We start from the raw sequence: 26704 nt of genomic DNA on the forward strand, positions 1-26704 counted from the left end.
TTTTGCAAGTGTGCAAATGTCTTTATTTCTTTATCTATTTGGTTTTTTGAGACAGAGTCTTGCTATGCAGCCCAGGTTGGCCTAGAACTCACGGCATACTCTCAGTTAAGTTTCCCAAGTATTAAGATTACAAGTGTGTGCCACCTTGCCTCACTGGCAAGTGTCTTTAAAGTGACTCAGCTAGATTCTCAAAGTGCACAGGATCTGTGCAATGCTTTGAAGTTCATGAGAAACTGTCTAAATCTGGCAAAGTGATTTAGGTCTGGAATGCAGGCCCGTGGAAGGCAGAGAGAAGAGGATCAGGAGTTCAAAGTTATCTTCAGCTACACAGTGAGTTCAAGGCCAGCCTGGGATAACCGCGTCCTTGTCTCAATGTAAACAAGAAGAACCGCATCTATCCTTTCAGTTTCTTTTGCAGGAACTGAGACTATTCAATACTTCGCCCCTGGCCAGAATTGATTAGCGAGGCTGGAAGCCGAGGCTGTCGAAGACGGCACAGCTTGGCTCACAAAAAGCTTGTTAGGTAGGAATCAGACAAAACAAAGGTGGCTTCCGCGCCTCGCACCCGCCTCCAATTCCCACTCCTTGGAGGCTAGCGGAAACCCTTAAGCTTGCGTCCCAAGAGGGCACTTCCGCCCTTCGGAACTTTGGATTCCGGCTCCGGTTTCCGCCGAGGAGCGAACACCTCCAGGGCGGAAGTAACGCGCGGCGTGTGGGCGGGGCTCGGCAACATGTCGGCGGCGTTGCTGCGGCGGGGCCTGGAGCTTCTGGCGGCCTCAGAGGGTGAGGAGGGCTGGCCCTGGGACGTCGCGCTGTTCGGGAGGCCCCGAGGGAAGTGACTGGGAGGGCGGGAAGGGAGAGGTGCGCCCTCCGACTCGGTCCTTCGTGTCTTTCTTTCCAGCCTCTCGTGCCGCCCGCGGCCAGGCCAAGGCTAGCGGGGCTCCGATGAAGCGGACCCGGAGGGCCAGGGCGAAGGCCTCCCAGGCCCTTAAACTTCGGAACTCAGCGAAGGGAAAGGTGCCCAAGTCCGCGCTAGGTGAGTGCTTCGTAGGGTTCGGGGGCAGCGCCTTCGAGGCGGGGCTCCAAACATTACCCGAGAAGCCGGTTGAAATCGTGGGGGGACAGGTTTCGAACCCGGCAGTCTAACTCCCGAGTCTGGGCTCTCAGCTGCGTGCCTTTGCTGTTATCGGCCATGTAGCTGTTCACAGAATGAGAGAAAATGAAAGAGCCGGGAGAGGTGACACAGACCTGTAATCCCAGCACTTTTGGAGGTGGAGGCAGGAGGACCAGAAGTTCAGTGTCATTCCTGGTAGTGTGGTTGAGTTCACGGCAAGACCTGACTGTGGAGGTCAAAGAAACACAGGGTCCGGGTGCTTACGAACTATAGCCCTAGTGGGAAGAGAAGCAGCAGAAAGTCTCAAAACCAGCTTGTAAGTCTTGGCTAAGTGTGTGAGGCTTGTGATGTAGAAGGCTCTATGGTGCTCCAAGGGAGAATCAAAGCAACGAGCCAACTCAGCTGTCTGTGAAGGCTGAGCTCTTGAGGAAGTGTAAAAGCCACCAGGTTGAGAAGAAGGGGCCGTTAGCAGGAAAGGCTAACAGAGGAGTCAAGATGGAGTATCCGCCATGAGGGGAGAGGGCTGGTGCAATGGTTAGGAGGACCTGGCTCGAGTTCCCAGCCACCCCCATGGTGGCCCACATCATCCTGTGACTCCAGGTCCAGGGAATTAGCTGCTGTCTTCTGGCTCCACAGGTGCCTGCTCACGTACACATACACACATAGAAGCTTTCTCCGTCTCACTTCTTAAGAAATGGGGCATTCAGCCAACAGTTTCCTTCTCCGTGTGCCCGATACCCTCCTGAACCCTGAAAAAGTGTGAGCTCATCTGATCCTCACAGCAACCCTGTGAGGTTAGCGCTTCTCTCACCCCATTTTACAGATACAGAAATGGGCACCTGCCCAGGTGGTACACATGGGAACAGGTTGTGTGTCCCCATGGTCTTGCTCTCAGTGTGCTCTGCTCAGATGACAGGATTCCTTCCTCCATCACAGCAAAGAAGCGAATTGATGGGCATCAGAGATGGCCTGTCTGCAAAGCAAGAGCCTTGTTTCTAGTAGAACATCTTAGGGTGTGGCACCTTAGGGTCAGACCTACAGACTTCAGCGGAGGGGCCCAGGATGATGAACTGCTCTCTAGTCTTTTGGGTCCATGAGTCCTGCTGAATAAAAGGTATTTAGGTACTTGGATTTTATTGTTTGTTTCTCCAAGTTTGGTGTTTTGTTGTTGTTTTGGTTTTGGCGTGGTTTGTTATAAGATCTCACTCTGTGGCTCAGGCTGGCCTGGAACTCAAAGCAGTCTCCTGCTTCAGCTTCCTAAATGTTGGGCTCACAGGTGTGCACCACCACACCCAGAGTTAAGTATTAGTTGAAATGAGAGATGGAAGTCCAGGAGGAAGCAGCCTGAGCAAAGGGGGAGCTAGGAGGCATATTTGGACACGAGCGGTTTGCAGAGTTCCCGTGTCAAGAGATGCCTAGTTACTGGGGTTCCCTTCACTCCTGTCCTTGATCCTCAAGACACGGGACTAACCTCCCACCCCTGACCCTGGATTTTCTGTGGCCCTGGTGAGCACACCACGGCCTGGTGCATAATGGGTGGGTAAGATGGCAGGATAGTAGCCAGGCATTGTGGTACATGTCCTTAAACCCAGTGTTCTGGAGGCAGAAGCAGGAGGATCTCTTGAGTTAGAGACCAACCTGGTCTGCATAGTCCCTATTTCAAAAAATAAAAGTAGCCAGTCTGGAGATAGCTCAGTGGCTGCCACCTTGGTTTGAGTTACCTCATCTCTGCCTGAATTGTGCAGAAGCTCACGGTTGGTCCCCAGCTCTCAGCTGCTCGCCTCTCCCAGTCATCTTAGCATCTTAGTCTCAGAAGCAGCCAGGGTGAGCGCTGCACATGCATGACATGAGCCCAGCCTCACTTCCCCTCAGGGTCTTCAGGCACATCTGTCTAATTTCAGCTTTCTGAGTTTTCCTTTTCCTTTTCCTTTTTTTTTTTTTTTTTTGAGACAGGTTTCTCTATCTCAAAAGGCTATCCTGGAACTCACTTTGTAGACCAGGCTGGCTTCAAACTCACAGAGATCCACCTGCCTCTGCCTCCCAAGTGCTGGGATTGGTGTGGGCCACCACCTCTGGTCTTCCTCTTGAAGGTTCTAACACTGTTTCCGTCTGTCTCCAGATGCCCTTTCTTTAGGTGAGCATTCTCAACCTGTCAATCTCAACCCCTGGGCGTCAAATGACGCTTTTACAGGGACCACCTAAGACCATTAGAAAACACAGATAATTATATTACATTCATAACAGTAACAAAATTACAGTTATGAGGTAGCAACAAAATAAGTTTATGGTTAGGGGTCACCACAGCATGAGAAACTGTATTAAAGGGTCTCAGCATTAGGAAGGTTAAAAACTGCTACTCTAGATGTTGACCACTTTGACTTTCCAGTCTTTTTTGGTGAGACTGTCTTAGGACTTTGTTCAAAATTGCAACTCTCCACTTCTGGTATGCTCCTTTTCTGTTCCTGCTCAACTTTTTGCATGATGGATAACCCTGACTGGACTGCATTCAGGAGAACAAGGCAGGAGAATCCTGAATTTGAGGCCAACCTGGTCTCCAAACTATACAGAGTGAGACTTTGCCCACCCACTCCCAAGGAACGGATAGCCATGAATAGCCCTCTAAGATGCTCATTACCACGCTTCTCAGTCCTTTTCCTGGAAAGTGAGACCAGGAGTCCTTGTGTGTTCTGCCTTTTACAACTCTAGAACCTGATACACAGTTGTACTCAGGGCATATCTGTTTTTATTTGTTGTTGGTGATGGGTTTTTGGTGTGTTGTTTTTAAACAGCCTTGCTACATAACCCTATCTGATCTGGTACTTACTGTGTAGCTAGAAGCTGTCTTCCTGTCTCAGCCTCCCAAGTGCTAGATGGATCACAGCTGTAAGCCAGCATGCCTGGCTTAAGACATAATTGTTGAGGAAGTGGCTGAGTCACATGACTAACTGAAAGCCATCCAGTAAGTGGGGATTTTCAGCAGGACCTATGGGAAAAGCAGATTTGGCTGGAAAGAGCCCAGACTGTTGAAATGACTTAGGGAAGGGACCCAGAAGGCTTCTATAGTGTGTTGAGTCTGAAATGACATGCTCTGCCTGCCACCCACAGCTGAGTACCAGAAACGACAGAGTCGAGACCACCTCAAAGCAAACCTGAAGTTTATGACCAGCGTGAGAAGCACCGTGCCAGAGTCTGTGACCCAGCAGGTTTGTTTAGGGGTGCAAGCTATAGGAAGGGACCCAGGGGTGATAGCTGAGGCTCTTCTTCAGGATCTATTTGGATCTGTCTCACTAAATACAGTGTGGAGTTGGTCCAGCCCTGCCCTGAGCCCTAAGTCCCTGTGATCTCAAGGGTTTCCATCTGTGCTTCCAAAAATGGAAATTCTGTGCCCTCACTCCGGAACCTTTCCAGATTTTGCAGCAGAACCAGGGCCGTAAAGCTTGTGATCGGATAGTGGCCAAGATGACAAAGAAGAAGAAGGCTGAGGGCACTGTGTTCACTGAAGAAGACTTCCAGAAGTTCCAGAGGGAATATTTCGGCAGCTAACATCCTTTGACTGCCATATCCCTGCTGTCTCTGTGGCTGTGCAGTGCACGTGGGCGACCAGCAGGTGGCAGTGCAATCCAGCCTGACTCAGGAAGCCCTAGATACGGTATCCCAGGGACACTGGACTGGAGCTGTGAGCCCTGAGGCAGATTTGCACTCAGATTGAAGTGGATTTCTGCCATGTATACCCTGCCAGAAAAGATTCTGACCTGATATCTTTGACCAGGACAGGACCCTGGGGCTATTTGCTGTGAAATAGGGCCAGGTGTGTGGCCCTCTCAGACCATACCTCCAAGAACTTCAAGTTGGCTGTTAGTTCAAGTAAATGGATTTGAACAAATGTGGGTTCCGGTTTTGTGTGTGTGCGCGCATGTGCTGTTGATGGGACTTACAGCACGTCTCCCATCTCAGTGTGGATGAAGGTGCTCCATGTCAGAAGCTCCCCAGTTTAGGCCCAGCATAAATCCCTCCCACCAGTGATGCCCTCCTCAGTGGGCATAGCCACTAGCTGCTAACCTTGCCCAGGAAGTAAGTCTGGGAATCTAGAAGTGGAGCTGCCTCAGCCCCCCTGGAGCTTGGGGTCAGCATGGAATGGGGGCATAGGTCATGGTTTCAGGAATCGAGTCATCCTGAGCAAACAGATTGACATTTAAGTCTGTACCCCGGCCAAGGACATCAGTGAAAGCTAGGCTTGTGCCACCTCAGGGCAAACTGGCCCTTTTCCAGCCAACACAGTGCCAGACACAGGAGGCAAAGGAAAGGTCATGTGGAAAGAACGCACTGTGGAAAGAACGGCACAGACAGCTACTCTCCTGCCACAGAGACCAGGAGCCCCCTCAGTGGAGATAGATGGATTCCTAAAGGAGAAAACTGATGGCCTTCACAAACATCTTATGCCCTGGGCCCGCCTCTCCATTTTAAGCCCGGGGGTTCCTCGGGTCATGTGGCTCCTGAACCCCAGGGAGAATAGTAGAGGGAGGGTATTGATGGGTCTCTGACAAGACAAATGGTTGGGCTTTGTCCTCAGTAAGAAAGCTGGGTTCAGTGCCGCATCTCAACATGGGGATACAGAACTACCCACAGCCTCCATGTGGCCTCTGCCTAGTGGGAGGCTTGGCCATCCATCTGGGTCAGAGCAGACAGGAACAGGAGGGAAGGTGTTGTGACTGTAAGCTCGTGATTGGGAGCTCTGGGTCCTCTGTGGTGTGGGTTCGAAGGGACATGGGTGCTAGTCTGCAGACCCTCTGTCCCTTTTTGCTAAATTTTGCCAAGTGGCCTTGGGACTCATTTCCTCCATCTTAAATAAGCCACTCAGCAAACAGCTCCATGCTTATTCTTGGAGGGAGGTGATAAAGGACTCCAGGGCCCCTTTCTAGGGAGTTCACACCTGTGGTCAATGATCACCTAGAGGATATCGCCAGAGATCCTGTACCTTTCCTGGTATAAGTCCTCAACTTGCTGCCAAGAAGAAAAGGTTAGACACTCGAAGAATGTAGTGCTGACCATTATCCCCATTGGCCCTATAAGAGGATACCAGTTGTTACATTCAGGACAAAGGGGCCTAGCAAAGGGAGGCCTACCCCAACTAAGGCATCCCAGATAGATACAAAGTTTGATGATCTACACCCCCATTCCACATGCTTCCTGTGTCTCCTGCTGTGGGCTGGGTCATCTGCACAGCCAGAGAGACTGGAGCTGGACTGCCATGTGCTGGTCTTGGGGACTCACAAGGTCAACCACCAGGACATCAGCCTTGCCTAGAGTGGTCTGACTTGGGGGTTAGGGAGGTCTCAACCCAAGACCCAGCTGGAGCTGATGAGGTTCTGGATAGGTGGGTTGGAGAGCTCTCCCTTTTCATATACACAGTTTCCCCATTCTTAAAGACCTAGTCAGGAGGCCCAGCCGTCTGCCCTGAGAAGCCCCCAGCCTGAGCTGGCCTGTCTCTCAAGTTGTCACTTCGTGGTGGTTTTGAGCATTTACCTGTGATCCACCCTGGCCAAGATCCCGTGCCCATCCCAGAGTGCCTGGAGAGAGGGGCTCAGCACTGGGGTCTCACCTCACCAGCTTACTCTCTTCCTGGGCTCTTCTGTCTCCAAACCCTACATCCACCACCTCAATGGCCAAGACAGCCCAGCTCCTGCCTGCATAAAAGGGTGAGGTGAGCCCAAAGGCCTGCTCCCACTTTCTCATCTGCAGACATAGGGCTACTGCTTCGCCATCCTCCTACCCACACCCAGACCCCACCTTCTTCTCTCCCACGGCATGGTCCTCCAGGAGCAGGTCCTCCACCCAGACTGCCAGGCAGTTCACACACCTTTGGTGTCCCTTTGTTTCCCTTAGGAAAAGTGAAGTTCCACAAAAGCTGGGCTGTTGACCCTGAATACATCTGTCAATGTTTAGCATAATGGGCAGTCACCAGTGGCCATCCTCTGCCAAGTGACTAGAGATCAAGCACTGCTTCCACCCATTTTGTCAATACCTGGCAGGGACTTCAGTCACCATGGTCAGGGTGGCTAGATCTTGGCTGTCTCCCTGGTCCCTCTTTAAGCAGGTCAAGTGTGGTGGTGCATGTCTATAACCCTAGCACTTGGAAGGTGGAAACTGGGAAAGCAACAATTCAAGGTCATCCTTGGATCATCTAAGACCTTTTTTAAAGCATTGCCAGGGTCACCTGGAAAGACTGGCATGACATTAGCCGTGCATAGAGGGGTAGCAGCCATAGGAAGTGGAAGGAATCGCTGCCAGGTGAGGGTAGTCACTGTCCCTAATGTCCTCCACCTGCTTACTGTCCCACTCCCTCTTCTCAGTGCCTTCCTTCCACTACCATGTTCTAGGCTGGATTAAGCTGCCCCTTGGCCAAATGCATCAATGCTGAGGGTGACTATAGTTTTTTTTATAGCTCATGGGGGGTGGGGCTGAAATAACAGGACTAAAGTGAGGGTTAAATTAAAGCCAGCCTCGCCAATGAGGGCGGTTTCTGTCCCACTCCCATGCCACTCCCCAACCCCACTGAAACCAAGCCTAAGCAGTGTAGTTAACTGATCCTTTTATGGGTGGCTTTTTTTCTTTAGCTAGGGCCTCGTAACTCAAGCTAGCCCCAAACCTGTGATCCGGCCATAGCCTCTCCAGAGCCAAAATAGATGCACACCATAATCAGCTAAACTGACATTGTGTACACACGAATGAATCAAGCTTTCTGCCTCTACTGATACACATGCTCTTTGCTTTAGTTGTAGACAAGTTGTTCCCACCCCCAGCCAGACCTTTAGAAATCCTAAATTTCTTCAGCAAGGTGTCCCTGGCACCTCATCTAGCACTAAGGTTCTCTTGAATTTGAAACTTGCCTTTTCCACATAGTCGAGTTCTGGGACCCTATCTTAAAACCCAACAAAAAATCAAGTCAAAGTCGAGTAACCAGGACAGTTGTAACATGCTACTCAATACCATTCTTTGAAAAATCTTTTAGCCGTTAATTGAATTTAGCTGTTCAGATGGGGTGGGTGACCACTCTGGACCTTTAAAGCCCAAAGTAGAAACAAAGGCAAGGTATTTCTATACCTTCCACTAGCCAAAGACTATACATGGGTGGATCCCTACTTAGTATGAAGCTGGGAAGCCCGTGGTCTTATGAACTCCCTGTCTCAGTCTACATCAGATACAAGAGACTACATCCATTAACAGCTAGCACTCAGATGAAATCTGCTGGCACATGCTAAGTCCTGCAGGCCTTAATCCACTTTACAGACTTAGGAAGCAAAGCTAAAGTCCTAGCTTCCCATCCACTTCCTGCCTCAATTCGTGTGCTTACCCACTGCTTAACCAACCACCCCAGCACTAATACAGTATGCAGGTGCAAACAGCCCCCAGCAGCTCAGTGAGCAACACCAGCTCTACTCCTTCAGTAATCAGACTTATCAGCCCTCAACAGGTTTCCTAAGGTCTCCTGAACTGTAGAAGCTTAGAGAAATCTTATCAGCTTGTGTGCTCAAGTACTATTCCACCTTATCTAGGTACCTACATGGCAGACGTCTGGCATAAAGCCAATTATGAACAGATGGTGTTCAGGTGGTTGGTTCCTCTCAGTAACCCAGATCCCCCAGCTAGCACATAGCTCAGCTTTGCCTCACTTAAACTTAGGCCTGTGTGAAGTATGAAGTCTACTATGCACCCTACACACAAAAGTCTATTAGAAAGAGAATGACACAGCAAACCTGCACTGGTACTTTACTACAAAATAATTTATTACAGCAAACACAGCTTCAGCACAAGACTATGTACAAGTACAAAGCACCTGGCTACCCTACTAGGGAACTCTCTTCTTCTCCCTTGCCTTACGGACCTCTTCTATCAAATCTTTTAGATACTGGATCTCTTTGGCAAGAGAATCTGCCTTCTCTTTCAGAGCTTCGTTCTTCTTTTCTAGCTCTTTACACTCGCCAGTGAGGGCTTCCTGCTCAGCCCGCTTCTTCTGGCGGTATCTAGTGGCTGCTGTCTTGTTTTGCTCCATTTTTTTCAGCTTCTTATCCAACTTTTCAATTTTCACCTTAGCTGTCAAAGTAACTCCAGGGGGGTCATAAGGTTTAGGTCGAGGAGACCCACGGGGAACACCTGGAGAGGTAATAATGTTTGGTGATCCCCTGGAGGTGGAAGGGCTATGCTGGGGAGAGCCCAGGTAGGACTCAGGGCTCATACAGATACCACTGTCATTATCTGAGGGGGTGTCTTCATCCTTTACACACTGAGGGATTACAGTAATAGAAGCAGCAGAGTCAGGCTTCCTGTCTCCTTCAGAAATATCAACTTCACTGCCTAGCTCTAAACTGAAGGAATGATCTGGAGTGGAAGACAGGATCCCTGAGGAACAGGGAAAAGGCTGCAAGAATGCAAAGGGGGCAACCTGGTCGATTTTTGTTGCACTTTCTGGGAGATGGCCAATTGGGTTCACTGTCATGGGCTCCTTATTAGTCTCTTGGACTAGAGGGGCAAAGAGATCGCATGTATCATCCAAAGTGGCCAAAAGCTCATCTGGCATGGTTTCCAGGTCATCAAAACGAAACAGAGCATCGAAGTCAAACTCTTTAAGATCCATTTTCTCCAACATCCAATCTGTTCCGGAGAAAGCATCCTCTGAAGAAAAAAAAACAACAAAAACAGTTAATGACTCAGGCCACATACTCAAGGCAGAAGAAAGCCATTAGAATACCAGACCCACACATGAAATGAGCACCCGGGAGCAGGTGGTGGCCCACTCACCCTTGCCGGTGTCTGAGGCACTGACCAACCCATCCACAGCCAGCCATTCGGAGGAGCCCGCCTTAGCCTTGTCGCTGGAGAACCCATGAGGTTTGAAGTGCTTGGCCACCTCCAGGTAGTCATCTAAAAGACCTAGGCTTTCTTCAGCCCCCAAACCCGACTGGTCGAAGGGGGACATCAAGTCCCCCGCCAACACTTCGCTGTTCAGGAAGCTCATCTCGGTCATGTTGTAAGGCTTTGTTGGAATCGAAGAATGTGCTTAAATCGAAGGTATCTTTGTCCGTTACAGCAACGCTGCTGCTGGATTCCGTGAAGAGCCTGCATAAGAATCCAAAAGCAACCCCCATCATCTTTCTATCTAAAATGCAGGATAGCCAAATCCCAGAAGCCTCGGAATGGGCAGCACGTGGGCCCAAGACCATTGTGTAAGCCTCCCCAGCCGCCGGCTCAGGTTGCACAAGATGGAGGCTCAGCCTTGCCTCGCCGGACGCCCCAGAGGAAGCAGCTTGTCCTTGCCTCCTAAAACAGCCATCGACGTTGCGCCCCGCCCCGCTCCACCCCCATGACTCACACCCCCGCCCTGCCGCCATCTTGGCTGCGCCACGTTCGCAGGATGTCACCGGGACCCCGGCGAGCTCGCGGCCGTTGAGCTACGAGACGAAAAGGGAAGCAAAGCAGCAGCACTGAAGGCAGTGCTTCCCCCACCCAAACCCGCCGCCTGCCAGTGCCGGCGTCTCGCGGCCACGCAAACAAGACCGACGCGTCCAGTCGCTCGTAAAGCCGCGTATGGTGATCAACGCGCCGCGGCTGCAACCGCGCCCAGCCCCAACAAAGCACACGCCCTGCGCAACCGGCCCAGTACTCACGCCATGGCTTAAGCCGGTGGGGGCTGCCGCTGCAGAGCCTGGTGCTGCTGCCGCCGCTGCAAAGGCCAACGCTGCCGCAGGCACTGCTGCCTCTAATACGCCATGGTGGCCGCAGACCCTGCGGGAGGGGGTGAGGAAAGGCGCAACAGCGTACAGATCCTCATCTATCGGAGAGCAAGCAGAAATGGCGGCGACACGCCCTGCACCCGCCTCTTATATGTGACGCGAGGGACGCAGCACGCCGCACATCCTCCCGCCGTGATCACGTGGTCCGGCCGTAGACCCACCCAACAGCATCCCATTGGCGTCCTGGCCCTCCCCATCCCGCCTCCACAGTGCTCGGAAAGTAGCTGTGGAGCTATCAGATCATTCTGAAGACCCCATGAACGTAGAAAAGTACACTACAGGTTTACACCGAAGTCACGTGTCGGCGCGGAGGGATCTCTGGGCACCGAACTTCCGGCCGGTGTTAGTTCACAGGGCGGGGAGAGCACTGAGCCAAAGCTATTACGGTCAAAATCGAAGCGGCCTGGTTATCACGCGAGATGCCAATGGAGCGCTCGTCGAGCTGATTGGCCCAAGCGTGGCGAGTCATGTAAACCTCAGGCTCCTATTGGCTTCGAAACTGTGCGCTGTAGGAGCATTAGGTCTGTGCGGGGAGGGCGGAGCTACCAGAGGTTCCGGCAGCCAAACAGGCTCTTGTTATGGGTGACCCTGCTGCAGGGGCTGGCTCAAGCATCGCTCCTGGGAAGCTTTGGTCTGGCACGCAGCAACCAGTTCTCCAGGCGTGACCCTTGAGCCCGAAGCCCTCCTTGCCCATATTTTGTGTTCTCAGGACCAAATGGGCAGGTTTCCTGCCTCTAGAGGCCTTGCGGAGAGTTACCTGGTGCAGGCTTTCAGACTCCTGTCCAAGGAACGCCCTTTGAGCAGGGCGCTCACATTGGAACCTCATTGGGAGATACTCTAGTTCCTCTAGCTCTGCAACTTTCCTCTGAACCCTGTAGTTGGAAAAATATGCCTAACTTCAGGCCTAAACCTTCCCATTCCTGCCGTCATAGGGGTGTTTGCTGCTGGTTTATACAGTGTCCGTTGTATTAAGATCATGTTTAATTCAAATGGCTCTCAAGCCCCAGGGTAGTTTTGATTAACTCCTAAGTACTTCCAGACCTAACCTTACCAAGAAGTCATCCAGGTGTGTGGGCAGCCGCTTGTTCCGTGCTAAGTGATGAAACCCAAGTCCTAATCAAAGCCAACCCTCCATAAAAGGGTGCTGCTTTGGGAGTGCTGAGAGTCCCTCTTCCACACTCCAGCCCCTTAAAGGCAGAAATCTTGAGTCTCCACTTCTCTTGAAGTGACTCACACAAATACCACTTCTGAAAGGGCTGGCTCTGTCATTTATTGGCTGGGGCATTTGATTTGGCTAAGTGACATCCACTCAGAGCCTGGTTCCTTATCTGCAAAAGGAAGTTGTCCCTCCTTGTCCTAAGAAATGTGTAAAGCAACTGGCACAATGCCTCCCACTTAACTGCTCAGTAATTACTTGCAAGCCACATACTCTAGCACACACAATCCTAGCACTCAGGTCTGAAGTGTACCAACGTTCAAGGTCAACCTGAGCTACCAGAGGCCGAAAGAAACAGGTAATTATTGCTATTGTTATTAAAACTCAATACTTCTGACCCTGACCTACTTCCCAAGTCCCCACCTCCAGGATTCATTCTTCCTGCTTCCTCAGAGGATGTTTTACTATTATTATTGACTGTGACTAAGCCAACTATAAACAACTGGAATCGGGAGCTGGAGAGATGGCTCAAGGGCTAAGAGCATTTGCTGCTCTTCCAGAGGACCCAGGTTCAGACCCAGCACCACATGAAGACTGGGTGGCTCACATTCATCCCTAACTCCAGTTTCAGGGAATCTGATGCCCTTTGAACTCTGTGGGCACCAGGCACGCACATGTGGTACACATACATACACATGCAGGCAAGGCACCCATACACATAAGTCTTTTTTAAATATTAGAAGGGGGCTGAGAGATGGCTCAGCGGTTAGGAGCATTGCCTGCTCTTCCAAAGGTCCTGAGTTCAATTCCCAGCAACCACATGGTGGCTCACAACCATCTGTAATGAGGTCTGGTGCCCTCTTCTGGCCTTCAGGCATTCATGCAGACAGAATATGGTATACATAATAAACAAATATTTTTTTAACTAGAATTTAGTTTTAAAAACTAAAAAGTCAGGTGGTGGTGGTGCCCATCTTTAATCCCAGCACTCAGTAGGCAAAAGCAGGCAGATCTCTGAGTTTGAGGCCAGCCTGGTCTACAGAGCAAGTTCCAGGACAGCCAGAGCTACAAAATAAAACCATCTCAATAAACAAAATGAAGCAAAAAATACAACACCCAGAATACACAAGGCCTACATAATGGGGTGTTTCTCATCCCCAAAGAGTGCATGTGTAGACATACAGGTGTCTAGTCCTTTCACCAAAAGCGTTAACTATGTCCTCCCTTTACTCTAGGAAGGCTCCTGACATAAGGCCATGTAGAAGGTTAAGAAACACCCTGATTTGACACTACAGGAGAATGTCTAATGGCTTCTTTGTCCCCAGTCTACTACAGAGATCCAAGCCAGATGCTTTAAAGCTGAAAACGGACCTCGCCTAGCATCCATGTAAGAAAATACTTCATACTGCATACACACACCAGAGTTGTTGGAAAGGAGTTTTATTTTCTTCTTCCCATGCTGCAGAAGATGTTTTCCCCAGTAGAATTTGCTCCTTCAAGGAGAAAAAGGAATAAAGGGTCTCTGGGCCTCAAAGCTAAGTTGCTCCTATATGGACCCAGCTAAGACAGGACACAAAGACTGGTGATTGATCCCATTTTACCAGCTTGACACACTGACCACCTTGGAAGGGCAGGCAAGAAGGCAGGTTGTGGACCTGGCCTCAGAGACCAAGAGTTTAAAGACTAGGTGGTCAAAATAAAAGTTAACACCAATCTGACCCCCAGTCTGCAGTTAAATACTGAACCTACATCCTGGTACTTTGGCCATTTATAAGTCTAAGAGGCTTACAACCTCCCAACCTGGTGCAAGGGTCAACTCTAATCCCAGGTGCCTCCACATTTACCTTAGCCTTGAGCTTTTAAGCAAAAAAAGCTAGAGTTGTAGCCAGTGCTCTCAGTCCTATAAGGCCATGGAGCACCCCTGGGCCCTTGTTCCAGAAGCTGATTCACCTTAACCATCTGAGCTCTTTGGAGGATTGCAATGGAGTAAAATCAGCCAGGGAAACGCCCAAGGAGATGATGGGTCTCCCAACAGTTTTTCCATCATTTATTTTTTAAAAAAAGTCTCAACTGCTAATATGAAAAAAAATACTGCTATCCTGAATTCCGTTTCTGAGAAAGGGCAACAGAGAAGAAACAAAATAAACTTAGAACTTGCTTGGTTATTAAGGTGAGGAGTACTGTCTTCGGCATGTAGTTTTGGGAGTTACTCAAGAGAAAGGCAGAGGTGGCACAGCCACTGGGTCTTTTCAACAGAGAAGGAGGGGCAGAATATTTCTTCTTCCATAGGAGCATCCCAGAGCATCTGGCTGCCTTCCACTTTATGACAAAGAAAATAACAGCAAAGAGGAAGGCCTGCTCAGCTAATCAACAAACCCTCAGGACAGAGCTGTTCCCACTTCTCCTTGTTCTGAGGACTTCTAAGAGGCTCTCGCATATAAGATGTATAAGATGGCCAAGTCAAGATTTTGGTTTTGCAAAGCACAATCCAAAGTCGAAGCTGCTCCTAAAGACAGGAGATAAATTCACTGTTTTCTTAAATTCACAAATGACATGTGGCTGTGATTATTTGGGGTTTCATTTGCACTCTTCCCGGTATCTTCAATGGAATCAGTTCATAGATGACAGCTTGGGAAACTCTTATAATACTTATGATAGAAGTCCAAATCTACCTAAACAAAACCTGGTCTTGCAGCAGTCTATCAACCTCCCACCCCAACAACAGGCACCAGCTAGAACCTTGGACCCCTCAATGCCAGCCCTTCTACACCTACTCAGTCCGACCTAGGCAACCTGGTCTTCAGCTCCCATTTCATTATTATAAACAGCCAGGGCATCGTGTTTCAGTTAAGGTTCTTGGCTTTATCATTTTCAAGTTTCTCATACTGTCTTACACAAATCAAAGATTAACTCCTGAAGGAGTCATATATATGGGAGAAGAGTCAGAAAGGACCTCCTAACCTAATGGGAGGGGGGAATGGCAAGTTATCTATCTCTACCCTCATTTCAAGTGGGCTGCTGAAGAGTCAGTGCTATTTATAGTCACTTTGCGTCACCCTCATAAGGAAGGGCCAACACAGCTGCAGAGTGCATCACCAGAATCACACTGATGGAGAGGTAGCAGAGTTAAAATAGAAAGACTCGATGGGAGAACAAAATGCAAGATGGGCAAATCAGAACCAGAGTTACTGTCAGCTTTTTGTCATGAACGGATATACTAACCACCTCCCTTCCCCTCACCCCTAGGATACAATTACATGGCCATAAATAGGGATATTAGCAGCAATGTGGGAAGCCCCAACTCTTTTCTGCATGTCTTATCTATGTACCCTCTTCCTAGGTAGCACCAATCTCCCCAGGAGACAGGTGAGGGACAAGGGCTGGCATGTTCATGTGCCCTCTGGCCTGTGGAGGTACCTATAATGTTCAGCAAACACTCTCTAGGTCAATGGGGACAGGAGTCAGGTGGGGGGTATTGGCCCTGGGTGTGTTCTTGCTCTAAGACAACATTTAAGAAGGTAGAGCCTGTGGAAAAGAAAACCTGGTTACTGGGTTTCAGCTGACACTCAGCCTCCTATTGCCTTCCCTTAGCCTCTACTGCTACAGCAAGGCCTTTTTCTGTTGGCAATAAAGGAAACCAGCACCCTTGGAGGTGCTGTCAGTGAAGCCCCCAAGCTTCCCCACTCCCTGTGTGACAGAAACAGACAGTAGGAACAGAGCCCCTCCCCCTGTGCTCCCACTGATAGCCATTAAAAAAAAAGCACAATCTCCAATAAAATAATTGCATTGGCTCTTCCTATATGCACCATTCCCAGGTGAAAAATTCTTAGCACAGATAAACAGGAGCTGCTTGGGGGAGGGGAGAGGAGCTTGCTTTCCAGGAAGCAGAACCAAAGGCTGATTTGCCAGGGCAGAGACTTTCCGCCAGCCTCCCCGGAAACCTAAATACTGTGCTGTCTCATTACTCTGCAGAACTCAGCTTGGAAACATGCACTCAGCCTTCTGTGACAGACCATAGGTGACATCTTCAGTAGGCAGATGTGCTCCAGGGGCGAGAGCAAACAGGTGTGACCAAGAAAAGGAAAGACAGAGAAGACAGCAAATAAGAGGCCAAAGGGCAGAACAGTGCAGAGCAGATAGAAAAGCAAGAATTTTCGGGCAAAAAAACAAAACACCCAACAGCTGAGGCCAGCACTCCACCTTCTCTGTTCGTTCCAGAAAACTCAGCCTAGAGCAAGGTGGCAATAGGGAGCACAGTGTTTGGTAACAAAAATAGGGTTAGGTGGGAAAACCAAAGGGATGTTGTTCTAATCAGCATGAACTGACCAGGACAATGACCAGCAAAACAGGAGGCACCTAGGGACCCTGTGAGGCACCAACCATGTAGCCAAGTGATTCTAACGGAGACTTTGGGCCTGATCACCAGACGCCCACTCCAGCCTTCACCTGCCCTACGTCTGCAGCAGCACCTCTGGCTCAGACAACGAGCAGTAGAGAGTATATCCCAATTCGTCTATTTCTTGAGGGGTGAGCTCTGCAAATAGGTTCACCTTGGGGTTCAGAGCACTGGGCAAGACTCCAGCCTCCAAGTAGCTGATGAGTCCCCTCAGGGCCTGCAGAAAGCGGTCGGCCAGCATGTCTGAAGACCAGTCAGCCTCCTCCTGGGCCAAGTGGAGGATGACATTGGTTAGTTGGCTGGCAGTAAGGTGGCCCAGAGCTGGAGTGGACTTGCATATGGCCTTGAGTATCTTGAGGCACAGAGATCGGCAGCCTGAGTCAGCCTGGTCCAAAGCCCGTAAGCGTGCCGTCTCAGCAGGACGCAAGCTCAGCCGCCACATGTTGTCATACTGAGCTAGGCGGTGTGGTCTGGCCACCAAGACAGTGTCACCAAGGGTCACTGATGGCAGGAAGTCAATGACAAGATGTTTGTCCCTCTCATACTGCACTTCTAGTGTCAGGGCCTCTGGGGGTGGTGCTGGTCGGATCACATAGTCCAAGAGGGACCCTATGGCTGGCCAGTTGATAGAGCCTGCCACTACCTTCTCAAATGTGTCTGCCACTGTCTTTGGGGAGAGGTAGCCACCTACAACACAGCGGTCCCAATAACTGCTACCACGAGGAAAGTACTCTGGGTTCTCACGACGGACCAAGAAGAATCCAGGAACATTCATGATGGTGTCCTCGCCAGGTATACCTGACCACAGGTTCTGCTCCAGCACAAGAGGGACAATGAGTTGGATGTGGTCAGCTGTCACCACCTGCCAGAGAAGAATTAAAAAGTGTTGGTTATGTTTTTAATGTTTTATTACACTTAGTGTATGCACATGCACACATGTAATGTGTCATGGCATGTGGAGGTCAGCGGTAACTTACAGAAGTCAGTTCTCTCCTTTCACCATGTACATACAACTCAGGGACTGAACTCAGATCATCAGATTTGGTGACAAGCACCTTTACCTGCTGAGTAATCTCATTGGCCCCAGAATTTAAAAAGGTTTTAGAGGGCTTTACTAGTCATAAGATATATGCTACTTACAACACAGATCTAACATCTTGCACTTGCCAACAGTAATGCAAACCAATGATTCAATCAGCACACAGAAAACAAGACAAGAATACAATAAAGGAGGTTTTTTACCACTACCCTGGTTCATGGTTTTGGTGTTTGTTTTGTTTTTGAGGTAGGATGTCACATAACCCAGGCTGACCTCAAACTACACAGCTGAGGCTGACCCTAATCTTCTGATCCTTTTGCCTCTTGAGAGCTGTGATAACAGGCCTGTGTCACGATGCCTATTTTATGAAATGCTGGGATTGAACCCAGGGCCTAATACAACTAGGTTATGCCAACTGAGCCATATCCTCAGCCCCTATAGCTTCTTTAAAAGTCTAAGTATGACTAAAAAGGTGAGAAAGGACAGAGCAAAGAAATAAATTCTGCCATGGGATAGATTTACAAGCAAGCAGCTCTCCAGTTGAATCCCAGACACAAGGACTTTCTTGAATGACCACAATACTGAGAAGTATCTGTCTATGCCCAGCCCCACCCTTCATAAGAACTATGTTACCTGCAGATCATCATAGAGGCTGCCACTTAAATACATGTCCCGAAGTGGCATATCAGGCAGCTTGGCCCGCAGGAAGCTCCGGAGCTCAGCACATATGTCCACCGCAGCTTGCTTGGCCCGAGCCTGCTCTCCAGCAGGGATGGCTGCCCGGTTCCGGTAGTAAGAAAGAAGTTTCTCCTGCAGGGACATGCGGAGTCGTGACTTCTTCAAGTCTACCTGGCCCCTCCTGGGGAATGGTTTGGGCCGGGGTGGGCAGAATGTATCTGCCAAGGCAAGAGAGAGAGGCATGTGAGCACTGCCCAAGCTTGCTCAGTCCACAAAAGTCCTAGTCCCAGGAAGGAAAAGGACTTGGCACAAAGGGCAAGTTGCCTGACATTCCATGCTGAGAAATGTCTCTCCACCACAGCAGCTCTAAGTCCAGAAGCAGTCCCAGAAAGTTAAGGAGTTTCTTACCTGTGTCAAAGGCAGAGGAGTCTGTGGGAAGAGTCTGCAGAGACCGGCTCAGGCCTGTCTTCATGTCCTTGTTCAATAGTCGAGGGGAGCCCATCCAGTTTGGCTCTTCCCAGCTCCTCTTTCCTGAATGGCTCAGGCGGGTGGGGCTGGTAGGGGCACTGATTGCCCGATCATACATCTGCAACACCAGAGAGGACCCAGGACATATACCAGCCCTCCTCCTTCTGCCTCCTTCCCGACACTTCTCCTCCCCTATTAAATTCAAAAGTTTTTTGTTGTTTTTATTGATGGTGGTACTGGGGATGCAACCCAGGTCCTTGTACATGCTGGGTAAACACTCTACCACTGAAATACATCCCCAGACAATTTTTTTCCTACTTTACTACAAGTCAATTTTACTTAAATCAGGACTGTCTGAACAAAATCAGAGTTAACCATTCATGATCTGAATTCTGGTGTATAAATTAAATTATGGTATACATACTAGGTGGTGGTGGCACACGCCTTTAATCCCAGCACTTCGAGGCAGAGGCAGGCAGATCTGTGAGTTAAGGCCAGCCTAGTCTAAAAAAAATATTATGGTTCACATAAAAAAAAAAAAAAACCACCAGACATCTGTTTTGTAATAAGTAAGGTAGTAGTGTTACTCACTGATAGCCTTTTAAAGATTAAACTATCAGGTTTGCCCTTTATTCCTTCTTAATTCCAGCAAAGATCACTTTTGTTTCAGGTATGTACTTTTTGGGATTCTCCAAAGACTCCATCAGGGTATCCTCTCCCAAAGTGATGATGCATTTGCTCTTGCCAACATCTGTGTAAAAGAAGCCAGCAGCCTGCACTGTCTTCCGCCCAGGCAGACCACGAAGGTTTTGGTCCAGTCTTATGTTTCCCTTCCTTTTCCACAGCGTGGCACTGGGCACACTTCTGAAGAAAAATCTTTGTCTTTTGCAACATCACCCATTTTTGATGGGCAGTATTGGGATACGATTTTAATCCCAGCACTTGGGAAGCAGAGGCAGGTGAATCTCTGTGCATTCGAGGCCAGAGTGAGTTCCAGGACAGCCAGAGCTACACAGAAAAACCCTCTCAAAAACAAACAAACAAACAAAAATCACTCATGTTTAATTCGATCCTGGCTGGTCCACACCACAAATGGTAGGACCCGAAGATAGACATCCTGCTCTCTCCTCAGCCAAATTTTTCAAAATAATTTTGTTTTAGTCTAGACTATAGAATATACTGCTCCAAACAGAAAATCTCAGGACAAATTAAATATTAAATATTAATTATCAAGAAATAATTTATCCACAATGCCACAACCCATATCTTTCTAGAGATATTTATGCCACCAAGATCAATTTTTTCTAGTTCAGACATTTTTTATTTTGTACGTGGGTATATGCGTATGCATGTGCACATACCACAGCACGTGTGTGAATGGCATAAGATAACTTTTTGGGGTCATTTCTTTCCTTCTTTTCCTTCTTTTTGGGGTCCTGGGATCAAACACTGGTTGTCTGGCTTGGAGCAACTCACCATGACCTCCCATCCTGGGACCAGACTGCACACACTTACCCGCTTAACCGCCAGGGTGGCAATGCCCAACATGGCTGCTCCACCCACACCCAGCACCAGCCGGGCATTGGAGAGCACAAAATCAATGGCTGTGCCGATGCCATTGTCATCCTTCTTGCCTTTGCGCTCACCAGCGCCTGCCATTGCTCACCTGAGAATGAAGACAACCCAGTCATTACCAGCTGGGACCACAAGAATCATTCCTTTCTGTCTCTCTGCACCACAATCAAGGTTACTATATACAAAAATCTAGAATTGCATACTCTAGCGTCCAGAGGGGATGGTACCATGTCCTGTGACTCACCTGGATACACAGGAAAAGCAAAAAGCAATGCTAGTATTGAGGGCCCAGACCCTCACCCAGCGCTCCCCCTCTTGCCCTCTCACTCCCCTCCCCCCTTTGGTAGCCATGATAGGTTGCAGAAAAAGCCCAGCAAGATGTAGGCCCCAGACTAAGCAGGATGTGCTGAGCCCCTGGCTTTCCCCGACCTTGCTCTAATTACTGGAAAGGAACTGCCAGGTATCCTCCATGTGGTAAGGAACCAATCAGAAGTTAGCTGGCGGGCTCTGGATGTGATAATTACTGATAATGGCAGAATGCAGTAACCCAACCCCTCCATGGCCTCCAGATATAGCAACCTTTCCTCAGCACAGGTTCCCCCAGCCTGGAGATGCGCCAATCCTGAGACTGTTACTATGCAACTAGCAGACCCCCAGATGACCCCCTCACCTGGCTCTACCCCCAACATATGCCCTGCCCCCACTGCAGCTAGGGGTTCCCCACTGTGTCGAATGGAGGACCTGAGTTAACTTGTAATTTTTGCATTGGATCTGGTTTCTTGGTGGTTTTTGGGGTCCAGGCTCTGGGCACAACAGTATATACTATAGAAAAGTCTTTCAACAGACCTGAGACTACAGCAAACATTAAATTCATCAGCAATCCTATTTTTTGTGCTGCAGTGAAGTATCTCACCATATAATACAAGCCTTCCTACTCCTTTACAATATGGTGTTGATAGAAAGACAGGGTCTTCCTTCTTTAGTCACTGCTTTAGGAATGTTAGGATTAAGAAACAGACAGGCATGGTGACATATGCTTATAATCCCAGCACAACAGAAGCCACGTTTTAAAAAAGACTCACTGTCAAATCCAAAAATACCCTTTCTCGCACCATACTCACACTACGGCATTTCCCTTTCCTCTGCCTTTTACTTTCAATTAAAGCTTCAGGTTCAGGGTTAATGAGAGATTACCTGGTCAATTAAAACATATTCCTACTTCAAATGTACAGAGCAATCAAGCCACAGAAGAGTTAAAGACAGTGTGTGCATGTGGGGTCAGGTTAGACAGCCATTCACCATGTGACAGATGGGCTATGGGCAACCCAATGGAGGCAGAGTATTCTAATCACTCGCATTTCCACACAACTAACAAGAACCTCTATTTTTTAAAATATGTACATTGGTGTTTTGCCTGCATGCATGTGAGGGTGTTACACAGATCTTAAGAGTTACAGTTGTGCCGGGCGGTGGTGGCGCACGCCTTTAATCCCAGCACTCGGGAGGCAGAGGCAGGCGGATCTCTGTGAGTTCGAGGCCAGTCTGGTTTACAGTGCTAGTTCCAGGACAGGCACCAAAGCTACAGAGAAACCCTGTCTTGAAAAAACCAAAAAAAAAAAAAAAAAAAAAGAGTTACAATTGTTAGCTGCCATGTGGGTGCTGGGAATTGAACCCAGGTCCTCTGAAACAACAGTCAGTACTCTAAACCACTAAGCTATCTCCCCAGTCCCCAGACCTCTACTTTAAGAAAAACCTTTACAAACAGATTTACAAGGCCCAGTAGTGGTGCACACCTTCAATCCCAGCACCCAGGAGGAAGAGGCAGGTGGATCTGTAAGTTCAAAGTCAGGCAGGTCTACAGAGAGAGTTCCAGGACAGGCTCCAAAGCTACAGAGAAACCCTGTCTCGAAAAACCAAAAAAAAAAAAAAAAAAAAAAAACAAGCAAGGAGGAACACTGTGTCTAACAAGTACAGTTTCAGATTAACCAGATAAAAGTTCTGGAAGCCTCTTGTATAATACTGCTGACTTATGCACTTAAACCACCTAAGATGGCTGGGTTTTTGTTTTTTTAGATTTATTTATTTAATGTACATTGGGGTTTTGCCTGCATGTATGTATGTATGAGGGTGTCAGGTCCCCTGGAAGGGGAGTTAAAGACAGTTATGAACTGTCATGTGGGTGCTGAGAATTGAACCCAGGTCTTTTGGAAGTGCTCTTAACTGCTGAGACATCTCTCCAGCCCCTAAGATGTTTTTTTTAAAAAAAAAAAAAAAAAAAAAAACAGGGCTGGAGAGATGGCTCAGAGGTTAAGAGCACTAGCTGCTCTTCCAGAGGTCCTGAGTTCAATTCCCAGCAACCACATGGTGGCTCACAACCATCTGTAATGAGATCTGGTACTGTATCCTGGAAAGTGTATATATAATAAATAAATAAATTTAAAAAAAAAAAAAAAAACAGTGACCTGGCAGAAGGCTGGGAAGAATCGCACTCTGTGAACACTTCAAGCAAATTTTATTTAAACTATTTCCCTAGACACAAAAATAAGAAAATACTCATTTCTCTATTTAGTGAGGATGTTAAACCCTTGCAATTTCCTAACTAGATAGAACAGAAGCAGGACTTACTTGAATAAGTTCAGGCATTTCCGTTACATGCGCAGCTTGAGTGCATGTAACAGTAACTAACCTATAGCAAATGCAGTGGCTCAGCAGGCAACACCCCAAATAAAGGCTCAGAAGCAGATTCCCTCCAACTCCCCCAAGAGGCAAGGCATAGAAACTAGCAGGGTAGGGTAGCACAAGTCTTCAGTCCCAGCACTGGGAAGTAGATGCAGGTATATTTCTGTGAATTTAAGACCAGCCTGGTCTACATAGTGAGTTCCAGGCTAGTCAGTGATACATAGTGACACCCAGTCCCAAAATAAATACACTAATTGACTAGAACTCAGAACCCATTTCCCTCAAAGTCAACCATAAATCAAAACCAAAACTACCACACTTGGGGCTGGGAATAGTTCAATGGTAGAGCACTTGCCTCTCATGCTCAAGATCCTGGGCTCCACCCCCAGCATCATCAATACCCCCCCCCCCAAAAAAGAGCACTTTGTTTTAAAACTACTCCCCCTACCCTTTTTGTGCAACAGGCTACAAACTCCCTGGTTGAGTATAGGTCTTAAAACCCCATTACAAGCCGGGCAGGTGTAACACTCCTTTAATCCCACCAATTCAGGAGGCAGAAGCAGGTGGATCTCTGAGTCAGAGACCAGCCTGGTCTACAGAATGAGTTCCAAGACAGCCAAGGCTACAGAGAAAGAAAGCCTGTCTCAAAATACCAAAACCAAATCAAACATAACAACAACAACAACAAAAGAGTCCTATTCTAGAAAGGGATCTGCCCCATACCTGACAGAAAGAAATGACACATCTCAGCGGTCAAAAAGACCCTCACAGAAAGGCAGGCCTTGCTGGACTTCCCTCTCAATCCATTGTTATCAGATTACACACCATGTCCAATCCTGTATCTACACAGCTACCCATTACTAAACCTAAGCATAAAAATGGGTGATTCATCCTGAGTCTTTGGGCCTTCATTTTAAGTGCTCCACACAGAGGATAACTTGTTATTTCTTACAAGTTATCAACCATTAGTTCTTCCCTAGAAACATGTCACCCAAGCTGGCCTCAAACTCCCTATGTAGGCAACACTGGCCTCAAATTCCTATCCTCTTGTCTCCTCCTAGGTGCTGTGACTACAAGCATGTATGATCATATCTAGCTCTTATCTTCAGTTTAAAGATGAAGAAACTGAAGAACATGTTCAGTAACTAGCCCAGAGTAACTTAGACACCAGTAAAGTGTACAGCCAGGGTCTGAATCCAGAGCTTACGCTGCTGGGAGAACCAATCCATGAGACCCAACCAACCTGCCACACTACCTCACAGCTCATCTCTAACCTTACTAGACTTCTAGTCACTATAGCTTCACGGGAGCATTCTGGCACATTCACTGCTACTCTATGTACTGTTTGACAGACTAAGTATCTACTGTAATGAACTAATCTATGGCATTTGAGAGATTTTGTTTTGTTGATTTCTTCCAGACATAGGCAGTTCTTTAGCTCAGGCTGAAAATATTTACTACCTGTTCCAGGCCTTTCCAGACATAATCTGTTGTATGTCCCAGGTTGACCCTGACATTTACTACCTGTCGCAGGTTAAGTTGAACTTGTAGTCCTCTGGCCTTAGCTTCCTGAGGATTAGAGGTTTGTACCACCATACCTAGCTTTTCATTTTCCCCTGATGGCAAGTTTAACACAATTCACAACCAAAGCATCAGAATGCATCCAGTAATTCCCCACTTCTTCAGACGCACTGCCTTTCCCCGTGCATGTGGATTTCATGCACATCACCAACTTGGGTCCTGGACTGCAAAAGGCGGGTCTCTCAAACAACGTAAGTGTGACTTAGAACTGAGAGCCGTTACACAAGGTTCCTGCTTTCTGTCTCAGTAAGCATTACCCTCTACCCAACTGGCAAGCTTTATACCACAGCCACACTCTGCCTTTCCCTCTTTTCCTTATTTTGAAACATCTATGTTGCCCAGGCTAGCTTCAAACTAAACTCCTACCTCAGTTTTCTGAGTGCTGGAATTACCCAAGCTTTCTAAGTTTCAGCCTCTTTCCCCTTCTCTCTGTGGCCACCAAGCCCTACTGTTGTCTATACTGTTATTTACAGGTGACCACCTCAGTACCTCTATCATCTGACCAAATTCACTGCCTCTAGTGTCTCTCACCAATTTATTCTCCACACTACCCTGGCACACTTCAAGACACAAATGTTCCCATCATTCCCTCCTTAGAAAACTGTGACAGTCCCCTAGTCAGCTATTACCTCCCAGGAAGTTCAATGTCCTTCCATCCCTGGCCCAACTTCAACTCCAGTCCCAATCCTTACACCACTAACCACGCCAGACTCACTTCCCAGCTACAAAGTGCAGCTCCCACCTCCAGACATTTGTTTCTTCTCCCCCACTGCAGCATGTTTCTGGTTCTCATTTGAAGCAGACTGCAAATGTCTTTTCTGTAACCACTATTCTCTCCTACCACCCAAACCAAGAGCAAACCATTTTCATTACTGTCTCCATAGCCTTTTATACAGTGCCGGCATAGCGCTTTTCAGACTAGAATTACTTCCCACTGAACTCCTCATTTGGTTGGTTTGTTGTTGTTTTTAAGATTTATTTTATGTATATGTATTTTGCTTGCAATATAATGTCTGTGACCCATATGTATACCTAGTGCCCATGGAGGTCAGAAGAAGTTAATTGGATCACTTGGAACTGCAGTTATAGATAGTTATGAGCCATCATCTGGGTGCTAGGAATTGAATCTGGATTAACAAGTGCTCATAACCAGTGAACCATGTCTCCAGCCCTAAAGTTTTTGTTTGTTTTTTTGGTTTTTTTTTTTTTTTTTTGATTTTTGAGACAGGGTTTCTCTGTTAACAGTCTTGACTATCTTGGAACTCACTTTGTAGAACTGGCTGGCCTCGAACTCACTAAGATCCTCCTGCCTCTGACTCCCAAGTCAGAGTTCCAAACCACCGCCCAGCAAAAGTTCTTAATGGACCCATCTTTTTTCTGTCCACAGAACGTAGGCATATAAAGGGACTCTGAAAGGGTCTGAATTAAACAGGTAGTGGGGCTTCCTGATGGCAACTAGAGCTAGGGTCAGTGAGATGGCTCAGTGGATAAACACACTTGCCGACAAGGCTGAAGGCCAAGACCCCCAAACAGACAGAACCTCCAGTATCAAGGGTCTACCTACCTGAGGCTTCCTAATGCATCTGTGGGGTGGGGTGGAGTGCCAGGAGTATCTACTGAAGGCACCTTTATCCTCTTCTTGAAATTAGGGTAGGAAGGGAAAAGAGAGGATCCTAAACAAGACCTCCAAGTTTGCTACGGAGGAAGACCAGGCCCTTCTCCAGCTGCTTCTCCCGAGCCTCTAGATTCTCAAGCTTCTGATTTTTCCTGAATTCACGACGGATGGAAGCAAAGTAGAAGTCTCGATCAGTGTAGCGAAGCTCTCGGCCTTGGCGCAGCAGAGCCCGGTATAGACTGAGAACCGCCTCTCGGCTCCACGGGGCCATGGGGGACTGACAAGCACTACGCGTCACACTCTAGAAACAAAAGAGAAGACACAGAAGCCTAGAATCAGCATTGATGACCGCGTAGGGCCTTAGACATTGGGTCAGGAGTTCTTAATGCCAGTCTTAGAGACTTCCAAGGATTTCATGGTAGAGCTGGGATCAGAGCCCTACCTGGGGAAGTTCAGCTTATGGCTCACTGGGGCTCAAGTACTAGACTGCCTGAGCCTGAGTCCTGGCTGTGCCACCCATTGCCATGGCATTTAGTAAAAAGTACATAACCCCAGAGTACCAGCTTCCTCACTGTAAAGCAGATAAGGACACCACGAGAAGACCTTCTGTATAAG

At 48.3% G+C, this 26704-nt stretch overlaps 4 protein-coding genes across 5 annotated transcripts; 1 reads left to right on the plus strand and 3 right to left on the minus strand.

Annotated features, from left to right (window-relative positions):
- Positions 1–697: 697 nt before the first annotated feature.
- On the plus strand, positions 698–4997 carry Rps19bp1 (ribosomal protein S19 binding protein 1). Its single transcript, XM_075959846.1, has 4 exons — positions 698–783; positions 902–1036; positions 4220–4317; positions 4523–4997. Exons 1-4 carry the CDS (start codon positions 732–734, stop codon positions 4655–4657), a joined length of 420 nt encoding a protein of 139 aa, XP_075815961.1. The 5' UTR covers positions 698–731; the 3' UTR covers positions 4658–4997.
- Positions 4998–8877: 3880 nt separating this feature from the next.
- On the minus strand, positions 8878–10971 carry Atf4 (activating transcription factor 4). The gene is made up of 3 exons (XM_075959856.1): positions 10777–10971; positions 9911–10228; positions 8878–9784 (listed from the first exon to the last, which is right to left on the minus strand). Exons 2-3 carry the CDS (start codon positions 10134–10136, stop codon positions 8961–8963), a joined length of 1050 nt encoding a protein of 349 aa, XP_075815971.1. The 5' UTR covers positions 10137–10228; positions 10777–10971; the 3' UTR covers positions 8878–8960.
- Positions 10972–13482: 2511 nt separating this feature from the next.
- On the minus strand, positions 13483–20298 carry Mief1 (mitochondrial elongation factor 1). Of its 2 annotated transcripts, none has more exons than XM_075959854.1 (4): positions 20155–20298; positions 18580–18757; positions 18127–18389; positions 13483–17316 (listed from the first exon to the last, which is right to left on the minus strand). In XM_075959854.1, the coding sequence occupies exons 1-4, from the start codon at positions 20296–20298 to the stop codon at positions 16510–16512; spliced, it is 1392 nt and encodes a 463-aa protein (XP_075815969.1). In that variant the 3' UTR covers positions 13483–16509. The 2 variants fall into 2 exon arrangements, with proteins under 2 accessions (XP_075815969.1, XP_075815970.1); XM_075959855.1 differs by having other exon boundaries at positions 18127–18303; positions 20155–20292.
- A 5849-nt stretch (positions 20299–26147) lies between these two features.
- Miurf (mitochondrial elongation factor 1 upstream open reading frame) lies at positions 26148–26360 on the minus strand. Its single transcript, XM_075959857.1, has one exon. It carries the CDS (start codon positions 26358–26360, stop codon positions 26148–26150), a length of 213 nt encoding a protein of 70 aa, XP_075815972.1.
- Between the last annotated feature and the right edge of the window lie 344 nt (positions 26361–26704).

The sequence above is a fragment of the Microtus pennsylvanicus genome, chromosome 2 (genome assembly GCF_037038515.1).
Source record: "Microtus pennsylvanicus isolate mMicPen1 chromosome 2, mMicPen1.hap1, whole genome shotgun sequence".
In the NCBI taxonomy this organism is placed as follows: domain Eukaryota; kingdom Metazoa; phylum Chordata; class Mammalia; order Rodentia; family Cricetidae; genus Microtus; species Microtus pennsylvanicus.